Below are 18,271 nucleotides of genomic sequence, written 5' to 3'. Positions count from 1 at the left end.
CGTGTCCTTTGTGTCCTTCGCCTCCTTTCGCTCCTGAACGCACCTTGAGTATGGTTAACATTTAAATCGCTCGCTCCTGTTGCGTCATTAGCATTTGGTCTGAACGCACCTTAACACTAAGTAGCAACCAAAAAACATAAAGACTCAAGGGTCATAATAGCTTTGTGCAGCCAAGTTTAATGGTAAAACATGGGTCAGTAAGACAAATAATGTGTTGTACCTAACATTTGCATTTTAAGACGATTTTAGCTTGTTTGCATATTTTTAAATTGTGGACACAGCCACACAAAATCCTTCAGAGGGCTACATAGGACCCACAGGTCGCATTATTGATTTCCCGTGTACAGGACCTTGGGCCATTTGACCTTGACAAGAGGTTGCCTTAAACCAGCAATCTTTTATGAAGATTTATTTTATTATTCCTGGGCCTCCTCCCACTAAATCATTTTCCTGTTGGACAATCACATTTATTTGCAGTGAAAGGGAGGCTTAATCTGGAGTGATTTCCAGGTTAGAATTAATCAATTAAAATTCAGAATGCTCGGTATACGTACTGGACTGGAAATTAGTGAAAAAAGCTGTCAAAGTCCAAAAAAGAAAACGAATAATCTTCATCAAGTCTGAAGAACTATAGATGAAGAGGACTTTGAAAGCAAAACACTAATGTCTAATAAGTAACGTGGGACTTTTGGACACCACAGACTCAAACATTGAGCTGTAACTCCTGCAGCTGTTTATATCCTCCTCCTCCATAGTCTCCGCCTCTGAGGAGGAGAGCAGCGGAGCTCAGCTCAGTGCAGCAGCGGCTTTCCTCCTCGCGTCATGCGGACATCCTCATCCTGCGGACCCAGGAGCGCCACCCGGACGCTCCGTGCACCTCCCAGTCAGCCGCTCACTATTTGTGCACCTCCGACGTTTAACAAGGAAACACATATTTGTGTTCATTCCGAAGACTTATTTAAGTATTTGGAAAGATTTTTTTCTTTACTTTTTCGGAAGCGTAAATGATTTTCCGGGTCAGTTTGGTGGTTTTTGAAAGCTCCGGTTTGAGAAAGATGAGCAGCTTCCTTCACCTGTCTCTGCTCCTGCAGCTGGCGCTGTGGGAAACGGTGAGTATAGGCGAAATTTCTGGTTTACCTGATAGTCAGTGTTTCTAGCATTGACACACTGTCCTGCATGCCCCTGATGCGTCTCTGCTTTAACACACCTGATTCAGATGATTGCAGGTCAGCAAAAGCCTGTCAGTCAGCCATCAATTAAAATCCGGTGTTATAGATTGGTTTAACTTTAGTAGTAAAGAAGGTTAATTAAAACTCTTCTAAACTACATGAAAAAATAAAGCATTGAGCTGTTGGAAAATTTTCACGTTTTCACTAGATCCCAATAACAGGTTCTATGTATTTTTCTTTTTTTTATTATTGTTTATCTTCATAACACAAACAAAATATTTATTCCCACTTTAAGAAAAATCATGGATTACTCATTGAAACTAATGTAAAGACTGATTGAGGTATATATACAAGCATTTTACTCTTATTTCATTCAGATAAACCATAAATTTTCAGAATAATTTCTCAGACATTTATGTGAATTTATGACCTGCCTTTATGCACCTGCTGTCCTCACAATTGTTTGCTGTGTTGGCTGTGAATATCATAATTCCGTTGATGGGTGTCTAACTGTATCTCCAGAGCTGTTACTTCCTCTGGGATCAGAACATCCAATAAAAATGTCAAGTTTTTGACCTCTTCGACATTGAACTTTTGGTCTTTATGGTCCTCCTGATTTTTGCAGTTTGCATTGTTTTTCCACAAACATAAAGAAACAATAATTACAAAAAGACATGCAGTTTAAGAATTCTTTATCTAATGGATTAAACAAAAGAATGAGCAACATCTCTTGTGGCTCCATTAACGTTGGACAGTCTGCAAATAGACAGCTGCAAAGAGAAATCATGAATATTTTTTTTCCCACTCATCTGAAAATGTTTGTTTCTGGTTTGAATACTGTGGTTTTATTCCATTTTATCCTCATTTGAACTTCAGAGTGTTTCATCTCCACCAACTGCAGCCACGTTTTGAGTGTTTGTCTTTCCACATCTTGAAGGTTTTCAGATATCATCTTTTATCCCTTATTTCCTTCACACACAAAACCTCCATCACCTTAATTTGACATTTTCATTATTTTCGGTATTGATGATTTGTGAGGGGGTAACTGCACAGAAGTTATTGAATCTGTTGACATTTTGACAGAATCTAAACCGTTTTCATACTGAAATGCATCTGTCATAAAGAGTGTAATAGTTAAACGGAAATTAAAACAGTCAAAATGAAAATACTAGAAACAGCAACTGAAAAACAACAACTGTTAATCTGTCACATACTTAGAGAGTTCCCTTTTCTGATTTCCTGCCAGAGATTTTTCTGGAGCTTTTGAGCCCTGACATCAAATTACCCACTGCCTCCTCCCTCCAAGCCTGAGGCAAGTCTTTTCTTGCAGAACAAGCCGCGAAGCCTTAAATTCAGATTTAAAGGCCACAGGTAGTTGAAGAATGGAGGATGAAATGAGGAAAAACTGTATGCTGTCATGTTTCTTCCTCTGCATCCTGTCAGTGTCCTGCTGACTGTCTGTTTCTTCCCACATAGAAGGAAATCAATAGATTGTATGGCCAGAAAATGAATGCCAGCAGTTCGGTTCTAGGAAACAGCTGCGGTAAAGAATTTAGAGGGTTTTTTTACCTGAAAGCGACAAAACAAGTGAGGCCAAATTTGCAGAGAAACACGGCACATAGCATATTTCCCCAAAGTGATTCCAACATGATGTTGACCCCCATGGTCAAACTGTGCTCCATCAACAACTCTACAGGTCTCAGTAATGTTACATTTTAAAGTTCAGCATAGGAGATTTGAAAAAAAAGAAGAATTGTTTGTTTGGAAGGGTTAAAGAACAAAGCATTTTCTCTCTACAAAGTGCCAGCATGATTTAGGTTTACAAAGTTTCACCTGGAGGATTCACAAGATTTCTATGACAATTTCCTTTGAGCAGATAAGACTGAAGTACTGATGTTTGCCTATAATGCAAAGAGCCATGTTTTGGAAAACAAACACTGCATATTAACATAAACACCTTATACCAAGTGTTCAGCATGGGGGTGGAGGACTCGGAATTTGGGCTTGTGTACAGCTACAGCTCCTGGTCACCTTGCAGGCAATTTGACCCTGAACTCCTCTGTGAACTCCAAAGTTTTCCTAAGCCAGGGACAATAATACTAATAGTTAGAGGGAGGTACCAAACACACAGCAGGCGAATAAAACAGTATGGCAGATCATGACAAGTAGAAAAACAACAAACGAAAATGAAGAGAGATCTGCTGTTTTCCCAATGTGCTAATTTATCTCTCAGTACAGAGCCGGCCCACCCTTTAGGCAATATAGGGCAAATTCTATGGGTGCCATGGGCTCCAGGTGGTGCCGCAAAATAAAAAAAGTTACCTTCAATATAATTATTTTAAAACTAGTTGTTGTTGTTATTATTATTATTAACTGTTTAAACAGACAGTCTAAGAGATTCAAATGTAAAGCAATGGCCAATTAATATTACTACAGTAAATCTAGGAATAGTGGAAGCAGTAGTAAAAAGCACAACTAGAAGTCTGTAAAATACCTTTTGTACATAGTTATTGCATAATGTAAATGTAGCCTATCTATAGAGGTATTGTGCTCAAACTGTGTAGTTATTTAAATTGGATGCTTATTTTGATTGTTGTATTTATAATTTATTATTATTATCATTTATTCGCTTATTTACATTGTTTTTATTTTGTGTTAAGCGTATTTATCTTGCTTTTGAGACTCTTTTGGATTTATTTGTAATTTGTTAAACATGTAAATTGGATAAAATGTTATAAATTAAGGACAGTGGTAAAAGCAATGCAATTTGAATTCTTTTGGAAGCATATGCAAAATGCTGAAGGAGGGGGGCGCCATTTCAAATATTCCCTCGGGCACCACATTGGGCAGTGCCGGTTCTGTCTCAGGGACAACTAGAAGAAGAAAACTTCATTGATATTCACTTATTCTTTCTTTTCTTCTTCTCTTCTGAGTAGACAGTGTATATATCTGAGCATTATTGCATGGTTACACAGCTGAGCTAAGAATAGTATAAATATTAGTATAAATCATCCTTCGTACATGGACATGAAGAGGTATCAGTACCTTAAGGGAACTGTACAGAAACAGATGTCTGCAAATCCCAAGGAACTGATGCCACACTTGGGGGGCAAAATTCCTGTATAACATTGTTAGAGAGAAAAAGGAATACAAAGAGTTAGTAATGCTAAATGTTTTATTATTATTATTTTCATACTTTAATTATAGCACCGTATTTCCATGTCAATTCAAGCTCCTGTATTTAGTAAATTCAAGAGGATAAGAAGCAAGAAATTAACAGAGCAGGCAATTTGTTGAACATGGCATTTAAATCCAAACAGACTGTTCATCAGGTGATCAAATCTTAAAGACCACTAGCTATAATACATAAAAATCTGGCTTTCATATCGTTTTGCATCAAACATTCACACCATCATAACCCCATGATTGCCAAGAAACAATGGGTTTCTGTTTATGAATGTGACAACATTGTTGAGCTCCATAAGCAAGGCCTCACAATGAGCCATCATTGCAGTATTTGGACACTGTAGGACAGTCCTTTATAATTTATTAAAAGAGGGTTGTGGGAAAAGAAATTAAGTGGTTGACCCAACAAGCGTTTTACCAACACTAAGATTCAGTGGTGTTGAACTGAGGGTCCTCAATGATCCCGACTGCATCTCCAAGAGAAGGACTTAAAGAAGGACCACATTTCCTCCCATGCCTATTTGAACTTTGCAAGAGACCACCAAAGATGAGATATTAAGAGATAAAAGAAAGTTTTGTTCTCTGACGAGTAAACAAATGTCTTCTGGACAGTTCTGATGGCTTCCAACATTATAGGCATGAAGAGGAGATTCCACTGGAGTTTTCTCGTGGCCCAGTTGAGGAGGCTCCATCATGATTTGAGGACTTTTATCCTTTAGTGGAACAATGGCGCTTTCAGGCTGTCCAGGGGTGTGAAATCGTGACTGGCTATTGCAGTGAGCATCCCTTTACGGAGACCTCTTGTCTGTACTGGGATGACTGGATCAGGATAACACTTCAGTTCATAACAACCGTATGGAGTGCTTTCTTTAAAAAAACTTTTTGTTTCATTTTTCAACTTTTTTGGACTATGGCTTTATTTTGTGATCAGCTGATGAACATTTTTTTATTTTAGATTTCATTTTTAACGATTTGCTCACAATATTATTTTTTCTCTTGCTCCTGTTTCTTGTGTTTGCATTTTGAATCCTGCAGCGTGAAATGTGAAGTTGTAACTTTTTTACTGGTCTTAAAAATTGTGATCTGGGGTTTATACTGGTATGGGTGATTAGTTAACAGAAATAGCTATCCTGATTAGGCAAGGCAGGTCTATTTTCTTAGCACCATTCATTCACAAGAAAAAGGAAAAATAACGCCTTTTAAGAATTTTGTCTTAAAGAGGGTTTATTATGTCAAACACCTAAAAGCATTGCTTTAAAACACTTTTAAAATACAGATATAGACAAATTGAAATTGAAGTTTAATATAAATACAAATCTAAGCTTCAGCCTGTCTCTTCAAACAGACAAACTCTTCATTAGTCAGATTCTTTGGTCAAAAACTACGGAAAGCAAAAATGTCTTCATTTCTTATTTATTGTAGCCAACAAAGGAGACTTGATGTAATGGAAAATGATTCCGAGACAGAATAAAGTTATGCAAAATTAGGGCCGCACAATAGCAGGAAAGCATGAATATTGATTACAATTAACCTACTGACTCTATTTAATTTGCAATCATTATCATGCCTTTAAAATGTCAAGTATCTCTTCCACTGGAAATATTAATCTATTGTGGGCATCAAGGGCAGTGAAGGTTTAGCCAACAGGCCAAATATGTTATAGGCATGCAGAATTAGGCTGCATGGCACTTGAATATTACTTCGTCCTTTGTGGTTGCGATATTGCAAACTCTGATATTGTGATGACAACTTCAATTTAATATATTGTGCAGCTTAAGATAACATATTGGATGGGAAATACCATGAAACCAAAGGGAAAGAAGCAGGGATTTATTGTAAATACTAGAAAAAGACTAGCAATGTGTTGCTCACGGATTTGTGTAAATGTAATCAGAAGCGCAAAAGTTAGGGATGTTGTCCCAACATTTTGGCCTTCGGCAGAAACAGAATTAGGATCAGATTGCAGGAGGCATAAAACTTCACTATTTACATTGTTAAATATTTCCCTTGTTTAGTAGTAAATTTGATGTATGATGTTGCTTGATAGAAAATTTACATCAGCAGTCTCTTTTACTGGGTCTGAATAAATGTTGGGAGTAGCAAAAAACGTTAAAGGAAAAAGTTTAGTCTTAAAGAATATTTTCTCTCTAAAAGCCAAACTGCCTAAAGTTTTATATGCTCCTATTTTACATACTTTTTTATATGCCCTTTTTTGGGAGTTTATTTTGCTTTATTTTGTTGTAAAATCTAACACATTCTGAACTTGCCATTGTAGTTTAGATGAGGAGGGAGACATGCTTTACTGTCTCTGTAGAGGTTTCTTACATTCCCCAGTCTTTGGGCTGCTAATTGCTGCCTTGTATGACAGAAAAAGTTAACAATCAAGTTAATCCCCCCCTTGTAAAGGTATGGTTTGATTTGGATATTATCTTGCACACATGTAGGTGGGTGAGCATGTAATTGATTGGGGGATTGCAACACTATTGCTTCAATAATGAATCTACATCTTGGGCCCTCTAGTGTTCATTCTGGACATACTAGCTTATTGCAAATCAAATTATGTAAACAACCATCACTGCACTAAATGACATCCAAATTGGAGCATTCAAGGAGTGTATAAATGATGGCCTTAAAGTCAAGCTGAAGGAAAACGTTTGCTTTAACAGTACTTTAAATGTATAAGCAAAATTAAACTGAACATTACAAGAGATTTGCTCCATCTTTATGCCAACTAAAATTATTCGTGCTACACTCGGGATGTTAGACACCATACAATAATTTGAAACCATCAATGTAAATGATGGTGGCTCATTGAAGAACGGCCGCAGGCATCAGGTGCCCTGCAATAATGACCTCATCAAGACAATGACTGAATTTAAATGTGGCCACTGCTGCAAAAACGGATGCGTTTAGGATGGAGGGAAACAACAATTAAAATTCACTCTCAGTGGGTACTCTTTACTCTTTTGCACACAATCAGATTTTTTTCTCCTGCCTCTGAGGATGCAATGAAAACATTGGTCAGAGTCTGCTCCTCGTCATGTGAGCTGCTGTAGATTCCCGGCATACTGATAAACTGTAAAATGACTCGTTGTGTGGCCTCGAGGAGGAATCTTCTGCTACTATCATGCTTGTATAAAGTAGATCAATCTGTTCCATAAACTTGCAGGTAAGATAAAATTGGACTATGCTGTCACAATGAGACTCTGGTTTTAGCTATGACCTTTAAATAATCAGTGAGTTTTTCAGACCACCAAAGTGAATTAGATTTTGCAATTATTTTTCCTGTTTTTATCCTTACTGAGTTTTGGGTATGAAGAAAAGAACAGCCGTGCCATTCTGTAACATACCAATAAGAGGCGTGTATTCATTACTGCAAAGCCTTGTGTTTAAAGAGTAACTGGATTATTTCTGTTCTTCAGGCAGAAGCCATGCACCCAGACTGCGCTCTGGTGGTGCAGCACATGAAGGCTCAAGAAGAATGCTACCATATTCTTGAACAAGAGCAAAACAACCACTCTTTGAAGACAGGTTGGTGTATTGTTGTTTTGCTGTGGGGAAACACGGAGGGTTTGCAAAAATAATTAATGGAGAAAATCTTGAACAAGTGGTAGATACGACAAAGTAGTAACTGTTGTTAAATGGAAGGAAAATAATACATGGTTTTCAAACATTTTTCTAAATAAAAACTTGAAAAGTTTAGCCTGTATTTGAATTCAACCCCCTTTTTATTGACTACCTTAAATAAAATTCAGTTTAACCAGTTGCCTTCAGTAGTTACAGGGGTTGGACAATGAAACTGAAACACCTGGTTTTAGACCACAATAATTTATTAGTATGGTGTAGGGCCTCCTTTTGTGGCCAATACAGCGTCAATTCGTCTTGGGAATGACATATACAAGTCCTGCACAGTGGTCAGAGGGATTTTAAGCCATTCTTCTTGGAGGATAGTGGCCAGGTCACTACGTGATACTGGTGGAGGGAAACGTTTCCTGACTCGCTCCTCCAAAACACCCCAAAGTGGCTCAATAATATTTAGAACTGGTGACTGAGCAGGCCATGGGAGATGTTCAACTTCACTTCCATGTTCATCAAACCAATCTTTCACCAGTCTTGCTGTGTGTATTGGTGCATTGTCATCCTGATACATGGCAACGCCTTCAGGATACAATGTTTGAACCATTGGATGCACATGGTCCTCAAGAATGGTTCGGTAGTCCTTGGCAGTGACGCGCCCATCTAGCACAAGTATTGGGCCAAGGGGATGCCATGATATGGCAGCCCAAACCATAACTGATCCACCCCCATGCTTCACTCTGGGCATGCAAAATCTGGGTGGTACGCTTCTTTGGGGCTTCTCCACACCGTAACTCTCCCGGATGTTGGGAAAACAGTAAAGGTGGACTCATCAGAGAACAATACATGTTTCACATTGTCCACAGCCCAAGATTTGTGCTCCTTGCAACATTGAAACCGACGTTTGGCATTGGCATGAGTGACCAAAGGTTTGGCTATAGCAGCCTGGCCGTGTATATTGACCCTGTGGAGCTCCAGACGGACAGTTCTGGTGGAAACAGGAGAGTTGAGGTGCACATTTAATTCTGACGTGGTTTTATGTTTTTTGGATACAATCCAGGTTAGCACCCGAACATCCCTTTCAGACAGCTTCCTCTTGAGTCCACAGTTAATCCTGTTGGATGTGGTTTGTCCTTCTTGGTGGTATGCTGACATTACCCTGGATACCGTGGCTCTTGATACATCACAAAGACTTGCTGTCTTGGTCACAGATGCGCCAGCAAGACGTGCACCAACAGTTTGTCCTCTTTTGAACTCTGGTATGTTACCCATAATGTTGTGTGCATTTCAATATTTTGAGCAAAACTGTGCTCTTACCCTGCTAATTGAACCTTCACACTCTGCTCTTACTGGTGCAATGTGCAATCAATGAAGTCTGGCTACCAGGCTGGTCCAATTTAGCCATGAAACCTCCCACACTAAAATGACATGTGTTTCAGTTTCATTGTTCAACCCCTGTACATAGTAAACATAATCCACCTGTGGGTAATTTAAGTTTGGTATTAATACAGCTGTTCTTCCAAAAGCATCAGAGGATCGTTAGAGAACATTAAAGAACAAACAGCATTATGAAGGAACAGACCAGCCATACGTTTGTGGTGACTCATGTTATAAATTCTGCATTTGAAAGATTAGTATGCAAAGAAAAACTACAATGATTATTTTTGGAAACAAGAATGGGGTGCAGAAATTTGAAAAGACTGTGGATTTTATTTAGTCTGCACAGGCTAAAATTATACATGAAGACCAAAATAGATATGTACACATAAACTGATATCTCAAACCAAAGCAACAGCTTGTTAGTTGAAGTGGGCCAATGAGCCCAAACACACATTCAAAATGGCTTTGAATTAGAGAAAGCATCATTAAGCTTGGAGAAAGCCCCTGGTGTCCACCATGTTAGAAGTTTATGTACAATGTTTAAAAGGCAGATGTGCACTAGGAAACCAATCAATTTATATGAACTCTATTCAGACAAAAAGAGTGGGCAAATATATCTAACCACAATGATTCTTGCTAATTGCAAATATCAGCTTGTTATACTTATCTTATAAAGAGCAGAATGGCAAAAATAGATATTTTGCTCAATAAGCACTTGAAAACTTTACTTACATTTAGCAGGCGATGATCTTATATATCTGCTTAAATCTGTGCATTAAAAACATAACAATTTTAAAAGCAATGACTGTATGTTATATTAGTTTGCCATAGAACTAGTTATTGTACATCTGTTTTTAGGTTAATCCAATAAGATAAAACCTTTGTGTTTTTTATGCAAGGTTATCATACTGTAAGGATCTCAAATCCCTGATTTGTTTACTATAAAACATGTTCTAAATTTAAATAAATAGCCTCTTTCAAGTAAAATTAGGTTGGAAGAAAAGTAAAAAGATTTCTGATCCTAAAAGATTAGTTCTGCTTTTATTTTTGTAAACAAAAAAATAACTTGTCATATATAAAGCCATTACAGTTATAAGCTACTCTCTGCAAAACTTGCTAAGGAAGTTGATCCAATGTGTTGCTGATTAACATTCTCTGACCGGCCTGGATTCAAGCAGACAGGTATGATTTCTCACATAAACTATATTGCCTAAAGTATTTGCCTGTCTACTTTAACATGTACATGAACTTTGATAAAATCCAAGTTTCACTTCATTAACTTATTTGGTGGTGTGACCCAATACTTTTGGCAATATTGTGTACATTAGTTTTATTATGTACAAACACATTGTACAGTTTGATATCTGCTTTGATTTCTAAACATCTAAGACAGACAGGCTTAAACTCCCCATGTGATCCCCCCATATGATAGCAAAGAAGCACAACTCCATCAAGCCTGAATCTCAAACTTTCCATGCCCTTTAAATTATTTGCTTTTCAAAGACAAACATGCATATTTTCTTCACAAATCTCCATTATGATTGGGCTTACCCACATAGCTATTACATTTTAGATACTTATCTATAAGCTAAATTCTGTCTGCAGAGAGAAAGGAAGCCCACCACCTCTCTCTGTTTTGACTGTGGGAGTAGAAAGCTGTGTGTCTATTTAACCACTGTAAACACTAAAATAAAAACATGATTTCTCTGGTGGGAGAGGGGGCATTGAATTTATGGATGGCCATGGCACCCCTGTCCCCCTCAATGTGACGCAACTAAGTGTGCGTACTAGCAAGAAATGTACAAAGATTTTGGGAAAGGGATCATTTGGTTTTGGCCAATTACTGAACGAAAAAGCAGGGTGTACATTAACTGGATAAATGAATGCAAGTGTGCTAATTAGCAAAATGTGTAGGAAAATTAAAAGAATCCAGAGAACAGACAAAGTAAATGCACAAATGCATCAAATCAGAATAAAATGAGATAGGTCATCATAACATAAGTACCTAATAAAAAATACCTGGATGAGCAAAAATGTGATCAACATCATAATGAAGAAACAACATCAAATTCAGTAAAAAAAAAAACTTTCAATACACTCAAAACAACACATTATAAAAATAAAAAAAAACATTGTTTCAGAGCAACTTTGTAATTTGTAATGCCTCATCCCTGTTTCCAAAGATTTTAAAAGGTATCTCCGGCATCAAGGGGAACAAGTGTGTTATTTTGTCACGTTATTCCTATAAACAGAAAAAAGTTATTTGACGAAATTGTAAAAACAAACCTTTTTAGGTTTTATATTCATCTGTTTGAGTAATTTTAAAGTGAGGTGAGGAATAGAATCAAATTCTTTGGCTTTATCCATCATGTGATAAAAAAGATGTAATTAGAGATGCACCAATCAAGCTTTTCCTAAATATGGGCCAATAGCTATTCTAGCCATCTTTGAGGTCTGACCTGCCAGTTCTGATACGGATTCTAATTCTTTTCTTTTCCTATACGTAAATAAGTCCTTAAGCCAGGCCACAGGATCTTTAGATGGAGGAATCAGTTTTTTCATCAGTCTTTATCTGATTTCTAAAAAGGATTACATCAAGTCATATGCTGTTGTGTTTATAAACAGAAAATAGTGTAAGTTTAGATTTGTAGCATGAAACAACACTTTGACATTGATCTTCCATTTTCAAAAAGCTCTTTGCCCTCCTGTTTGCTTTAGCTGACCAGCTAAATTTTCTTATAGTAGTAGACTAATCACTTATTACAAACAGATGCTGTACTGTTTTATTCCATCAAACTGGACCTTCTTCTTGACATCAAAAATAAAACATTATGTTTATAACCTTCACATCTTTAATCAGCTTTATGAGAAAATGTATCACCAGATTTACTTTTTCAAATTAATCACAAGGGTTCATACTTAGAAATGTGCTTTTAAAAATGTTGATTATTGCTTTTTACTGCAAAGGCTTTTGTTGGAAATATTGCAACCTTAGAGTTGAAGCCTATAAATACCTCTTTCTCTTCTCCTAAATAGCAAACAGATTATCGTTTATGGACTTTCTCTCCAGCTGCTTCACCTCAACCCTGTGCTGTTTTATTGAAAATTCTTACTTCAGTTTTTCTGCAAAATAAAAACAATGATAGGTGTTGGATTGGGCAATGTGAGGACAGTGAATATCATCAGCCTCAGCATGCAGCTCTGACTGTTCCCCAGGCTTAGTGTAATGATGCATAAAATCATGGTTTGGGTTAACCTTTAGCCAGGCACAGATGCCAACCATGTCATACTTCTACCATCCTGTTTTCCTGCTGGTCCTTTCAGGCATTTTTGAGAAGGCAGCAGAAGACACATTTTTTGTGGCTTCTCTTCGATCATATAGAGTTTGCCACCCCCTCGGTCATATCAGGCCCCAATGTACCATCCCTTATTCCACCCCAAACTTCTACCACCACAGTTACGGCGGTGGGTGTTGGATATTTATATAATAAATATATTATTTATATATAAATCTACAGATTGTTCCTTTTAATGGGGACCATTAAGCATCAGTTTCACTGTGGCAACAGAAACACTATCAGTATTTCCTTAAGCTTTGCAGCAGAATGAGAGGACGCAGGCAACAGGTTTCCATTGCACAGCATGCTGACTTCCTATAGCAGTAGTTTTTATCCAGGCACAGAACTATGGGCCTGATCTTCAAAGATCTCAAATAGTGGGTGCTAATTTGCGTGTACTATAAATAAATTGCATGTGCAATAAGTGGGCGTGTTGCGTGCGATTTTCAAGAGTGCATGTGCAATGGATAGCAGGTGCAAAACAGGTGCAGACCGCCCTATTTAAAGGAGGAAAGTGCATGTGCTACTCGCTGTAACAAGAGGAAAAGCAAACAGATTTGTCTCCCTTGATCTTTTAATCCTTTTTGGAGACTCACCGGGTTCTGTTGTTTTTTTGAAAGTATATGTTTGAAGAGTTTGGAGTTTATCATTAACAGCCACAATATTTAAGCCATAGCTTTACTAATTTTAAAACATAGTGTCTCAAAAAAGTTAAATTGAACATTTATGTACTTAAAAATAATTTTTTCCCCTAACGATTTTACTGAATTCCTTAGTTTTGATAAAAGGAACTATTAAGACATTTTGGGAAATTTCATATTGCCAACTTTTTGGAAACAGTTCGGAGGCCCCTTCCTGATCCAACATGCATTTGTTTTGTTTTGCCAATATTTTAACGATATACAACATGTTTGTTTGTTTAAATTGTTTTTTGGTGACACAAAATTATTTTTTACTGCATAAACAAAACCCTCGCCTGGCACATGTTCACATTTAAACAACGTAATCAAACTGATCCAGCTCTGATTGCCCTGCAATGACATAACCTTACTGTCTAATATGCACTGTTTTGTTTAGTGACAAGGTCTTTGTCACCACATGGAAAAACTGCCTTAAAATGGTGATTTTTCACCTGCTAAGAAGTAATTTTAGCATCCAGTTTGCAAATGAAGAATTTAATCTGCCTTATAATATCTTTAGTTTTTTCCTATTAATTATATTAGCGACATCAGAGCACAGTGGGTCTTTTGCATGATGTGCGATTACAGGCTGTGCACGATTGATCAGTTATGTGCGCATTTGCCATGATCAGGTTTGTGCGCCTTCAGCAGATGATCACTGACAGCGACGTTATGCTGGAATGATGTTGAATGAAGTGTTGTAAGGAGTTTTACCATAGGAGAACTATCATGGCATTTATTTGTGATTGGCTCCAAATCAGAGCTTAGATAATCCTACATAGAATCCTCTATTCTCATCTATTTTTAATATTTTTATTTTTGACAACCCAAATCTGTTGGTACATGTACAGAAGATTCTCTCTCCCTGTCATATGTCGTTCTATCTATGCCTCTTTCTGACCAAAGTGACAGCAGACATTTTGCGTCCAAGTTAGAACCTGCATTTCAAACATGCTAAATTCTGGTGTGTTCCGCTGATTTACCACACGCAATCCGATTACCACCTCGTTTGTAGGTCAGGTTTGCGTGCAGTTTTGTATGCGCAAATCTTTTAAAGATCAGGCCCTATGAACGCATATCACAGTCACAAGTGTTCATAGATCTAAAGTCTGATGTGAGGACAGAATTATTTTCAAATTATAAACTCTATATGTTGCCACTTGCGCTTTTTTTCTCCTCCTACTATCTAATCACTAAATATGATACTGGGGCTTATTCTTGAGTGTGACAATTAATGTTGCATTTGAACTGCAGCCTAATGTTCTCATTCTCCCAATTTTCACATTTGGGGGTTTCCACATCTCCTACCGTACCATGAAGAGCACAGTGGAAAACGTATCTCCATGTGGAAGGAACTTGACAGTATAGCCTAGGATGAGCTGCCACTGCTTCTAAGTTCCTACATGGAGCTCCTAAGACTCTGACATGCTAACACAACGAAAATAAACTGCCACTATCTACAGGTCCTTCTCAAAATATTAGCATATTGTGATAAAGTTCATTATTTTCCATAATGTCATGATGAAAATTTTACATTCATATATTTTAGATTCATTGCACACTAACTGAAATATTTCAGGTCTTTTATTGTCTTAATACGGATGATTTTGGCATACAGCTCATGAAATCCCAAAATTCCTATCTCACAAAATTAGCATATCATTAAAAGGGTCTCTAAACGAGCTATGAACCTAATCATCTGAATCAACGAGTTAACTCTAAACACCTGCAAAAGATTCCTGAGGCCTTTAAAACTCCCAGCCTGGTTCATCACTCAAAACCCCAATCATGGGTAAGACTGCCGACCTGACTGCTGTCCAGAAGGCCACTATTGACAGCCTCAAGCAAGAGGGTAAGACACAGAAAGAAATTTCTGAACGAATAGGCTGTTCCCAGAGTGCTGTATCAAGGAACCTCAGTGGAAAGTCTGTGGGAAGGAAAAAGTGTGGCAGAAAACGCTGCACAACGAGAAGAGGTGACCGGACCCTGAGGAAGATTGTGGAGAAGGGCCGATTCCAGACTTTGGGGGACCTGCGGAAGCAGTGGACTGAGTCTGGAGTAGAAACATCCAGAGCCACCGTGCACAGGCGTGTGCAGGAAATGGGCTACAGGTGCCGCATTCCCCAGGTCAAGCCACTTTTGAACCAGAAACAGCGGCAGAAGCGCCTGACCTGGGCTACAGAGAAGCAGCACTGGACTGTTGCTCAGTGGTCCAAAGTACTTTTTTCGGATGAAAGCAAATTCTGCATGTCATTCGGAAATCAAGGTGCCAGAGTCTGGAGGAAGACTGGGGAGAAGGAAATGCCAAAATGCCAGAAGTCCAGTGTCAAGTACCCACAGTCAGTGATGGTCTGGGGTGCCGTGTCAGCTGCTGGTGTTGGTCCACTGTGTTTTATCAAGGGCAGGGTCAATGCAGCTAGCTATCAGGAGATTTTGGAGCACTTCATGCTTCCATCTGCTGAAAAGCTTTATGGAGATGAAGATTTCATTTTTCAGCACGACCTGGCACCTGCTCACAGTGCCAAAACCACTGGTAAATGGTTTACTGACCATGGTATCACTGTGCTCAATTGGCCTGCCAACTCTCCTGACCTGAACCCCATAGAGAATCTGTGGGATATTGTGAAGAGAACGTTGAGAGACTCAAGACCCAACACTCTGGATGAGCTAAAGGCCGCTATCGAAGCATCCTGGGCCTCCATAAGACCTCAGCAGTGCCACAGGCTGATTGTCTCCATGCCACGCCGCATTGAAGCAGTCATTTCTGCAAAAGGATTCCCGACCAAGTATTGAGTGCATAACTGTACATGATTATTTGAAGGTTGACGTTTTTTGTATTAAAAACACTTTTCTTTTATTGGTCGGATGAAATATGCTAATTTTGTGAGATAGGAATTTTGGGTTTTTATGAGCTGTATGCCAAAATCATCCGTATTAAGACAATAAAAGACCTGAAATATTTCAGTTAGTGTGCAATGAATCTAAAATATATGAATGTTAAATTTTCATCATGACATTATGGAAAATAATGAACTTTATCACAATATGCTAATATTTTGAGAAGGACCTGTATACTCAGAAGTTTTGTCTATGCCCAAAACACCTTGAGAACTCTCATCTTGTGTAATGGAGTTTGAACTTATTTCTTGATGAACCTCTGGGAACCTCTCCATTAACCTTCACAGACCATCCACATGGACACTGGTTTGGTTTATGGCTTAGTTTAAATAGCTAGGATGAGAAGCATCAATTCCAAGTCTGAGTCCACAGTCTGCAGTAAGAAAATAGTAGACAGGGAAGTCAAAGTTTGAAAAGTCCATCTGCCATGTAGAGAGCAGGTAAATTGTTACAAGGTCTTATTTTATGAGTTGAAGGAGAATGAAATGGGAGATTGGTCAGAAAATGGAGTAGCGTCTGAAGTGAGGCCAGTTATTGCTGTGGAAAGGAACCAGAAGAATGAAAACACAAAGAGAATCAGCCAATGTGTGAATCCTCTGAACTTCTCCCTATCAGTGAGCCCTGCCAGCTCACTGATAGGGAGCAGTTGAGCGTTTCGTGGGAGATTCTGCGATCAGTCCTTTAACTATCTTTCAGTCCCTTTTAACTTGTAAAAAAATAGATGCATAGAAGGGATTGGTTCAAACTTTGGCTAACTTCCTACACTAGTAACTTTGTGTGGCGGGGTGTTTGTCAGACAGTGTTAGTCTGTCATTAGATGATGGATGTACAGATGGTTGTTTCACAAAGCAGTCTGTGTGGATACCTTCTTGTAACAATGACTGATTTTTTTCACTTGTTTCCTGCTGTCAAAATGATCTCCCGTCATCTGGTTTGATAGCCAACATTGAAATGTAAAGACAAATGCAGTCAACCTATCTTATTAAGATGTGTTACCTACGTGGGTAGAAGGTGAACTATCTGGATCTGAGGATATTGTTCATCTTTTCTCCCACGTCACAAAACACAACAAAACACTTAAACAGCTTGTCCATTTTGAGGCAGTGGGTACTTCAGTTTCTTTTTGAGATGTTGTCTGAAGCCATGTTTATCACAACTGAAATGCTCTGTTTTGTAGTGTTTTCAGTTATGTGACTTGATCACTCCACTCAGTTAAGCTTTGTTCACGCTTGATTAGAGTTGTCTGCTCACCAGTGGGACTTCCATCCTACACTGCTGCTGCTATTACTCATAATTAATTGCACAATTTGCATCTGAGCAAAGAAAAGATGTGACAATCAGATCCTGAGGCGGCAAAACTGAGTGTCTGTGTGTCTGAAGAGATATCTGAGACAGTTTTATGTATCTGTGTTTGCAGAGAAAATTGATCTGAGTTTGGAAAGAAGTATTTCACTGGAGGTTTGTGGCTAAACGTCTTACTTAGCTATATCCACAAAGATCCTGAAGCTTATGTTTATATACGTAGATAATTGACAGCTGCTTGTAAGAAGGGTAGAAAACAATATTTTAAAAGGTTGGTAAATGGCACCTGCAATTGTGCGGATGAAACCCTGATCTATCCACCCATCCATCTATCCATCCTACCATAAATTCTAAACAAAACACAAAGATTAACTTTATCGCAATAATTATTTCCTTACCCATTCAAATCAGATGTTACAATTACTTCCATGGCCAGATGTACAGGTCCTTCTCAAAAAATTAGCATATTGTGATAAAGTTCATTATTTTCCATAATGTCATGATGAAAATTTTACATTCATATATTTTAGATTCATTGCACACTAACTGAAATATTTCAGGTCTTTTATTGTCTTAATACGGATGATTTTGGCATACAGCTCATGAAAACCCAAAATTCCTATCTCACACAATTAGCATATTATTAAAAGGGTCTCTAAACGAGCTATGAACCTAATCATCTGAATCAACGAGTTAACTCTAAACACCTGCAAAAGATTCCTGAGGCCTTTAAAACTCCCAG

The 18,271-nt window shown here is 38.1% G+C and overlaps 1 protein-coding gene across 1 annotated transcript in view; it reads left to right on the top strand.

Annotated features, from left to right (window-relative positions):
* Positions 1–831: 831 nt before the first annotated feature.
* The window catches only part of LOC124873504 (pituitary adenylate cyclase-activating polypeptide type I receptor-like), a 56,637-nt gene continuing 39,197 nt past the window's right edge, over positions 832–18,271 (top strand). Inside the window, exons 1-2 of the mRNA XM_047374195.1 lie at positions 832–1,109; positions 7,778–7,886. Of these exons, the coding sequence (XP_047230151.1) occupies positions 1,005–1,109; positions 7,778–7,886 (214 nt within the window). The 5' untranslated portion in view covers positions 832–1,004. The remainder of the gene's footprint in view (positions 1,110–7,777; positions 7,887–18,271) is intronic.

Source organism: Girardinichthys multiradiatus, chromosome 9, assembly GCF_021462225.1.
Source record: "Girardinichthys multiradiatus isolate DD_20200921_A chromosome 9, DD_fGirMul_XY1, whole genome shotgun sequence".
Taxonomy (NCBI): domain Eukaryota; kingdom Metazoa; phylum Chordata; class Actinopteri; order Cyprinodontiformes; family Goodeidae; genus Girardinichthys; species Girardinichthys multiradiatus.
The sequence above is the reverse complement of the archived record's forward strand: the minus strand, read 5'-3'. Positions and strand labels throughout refer to the sequence as shown.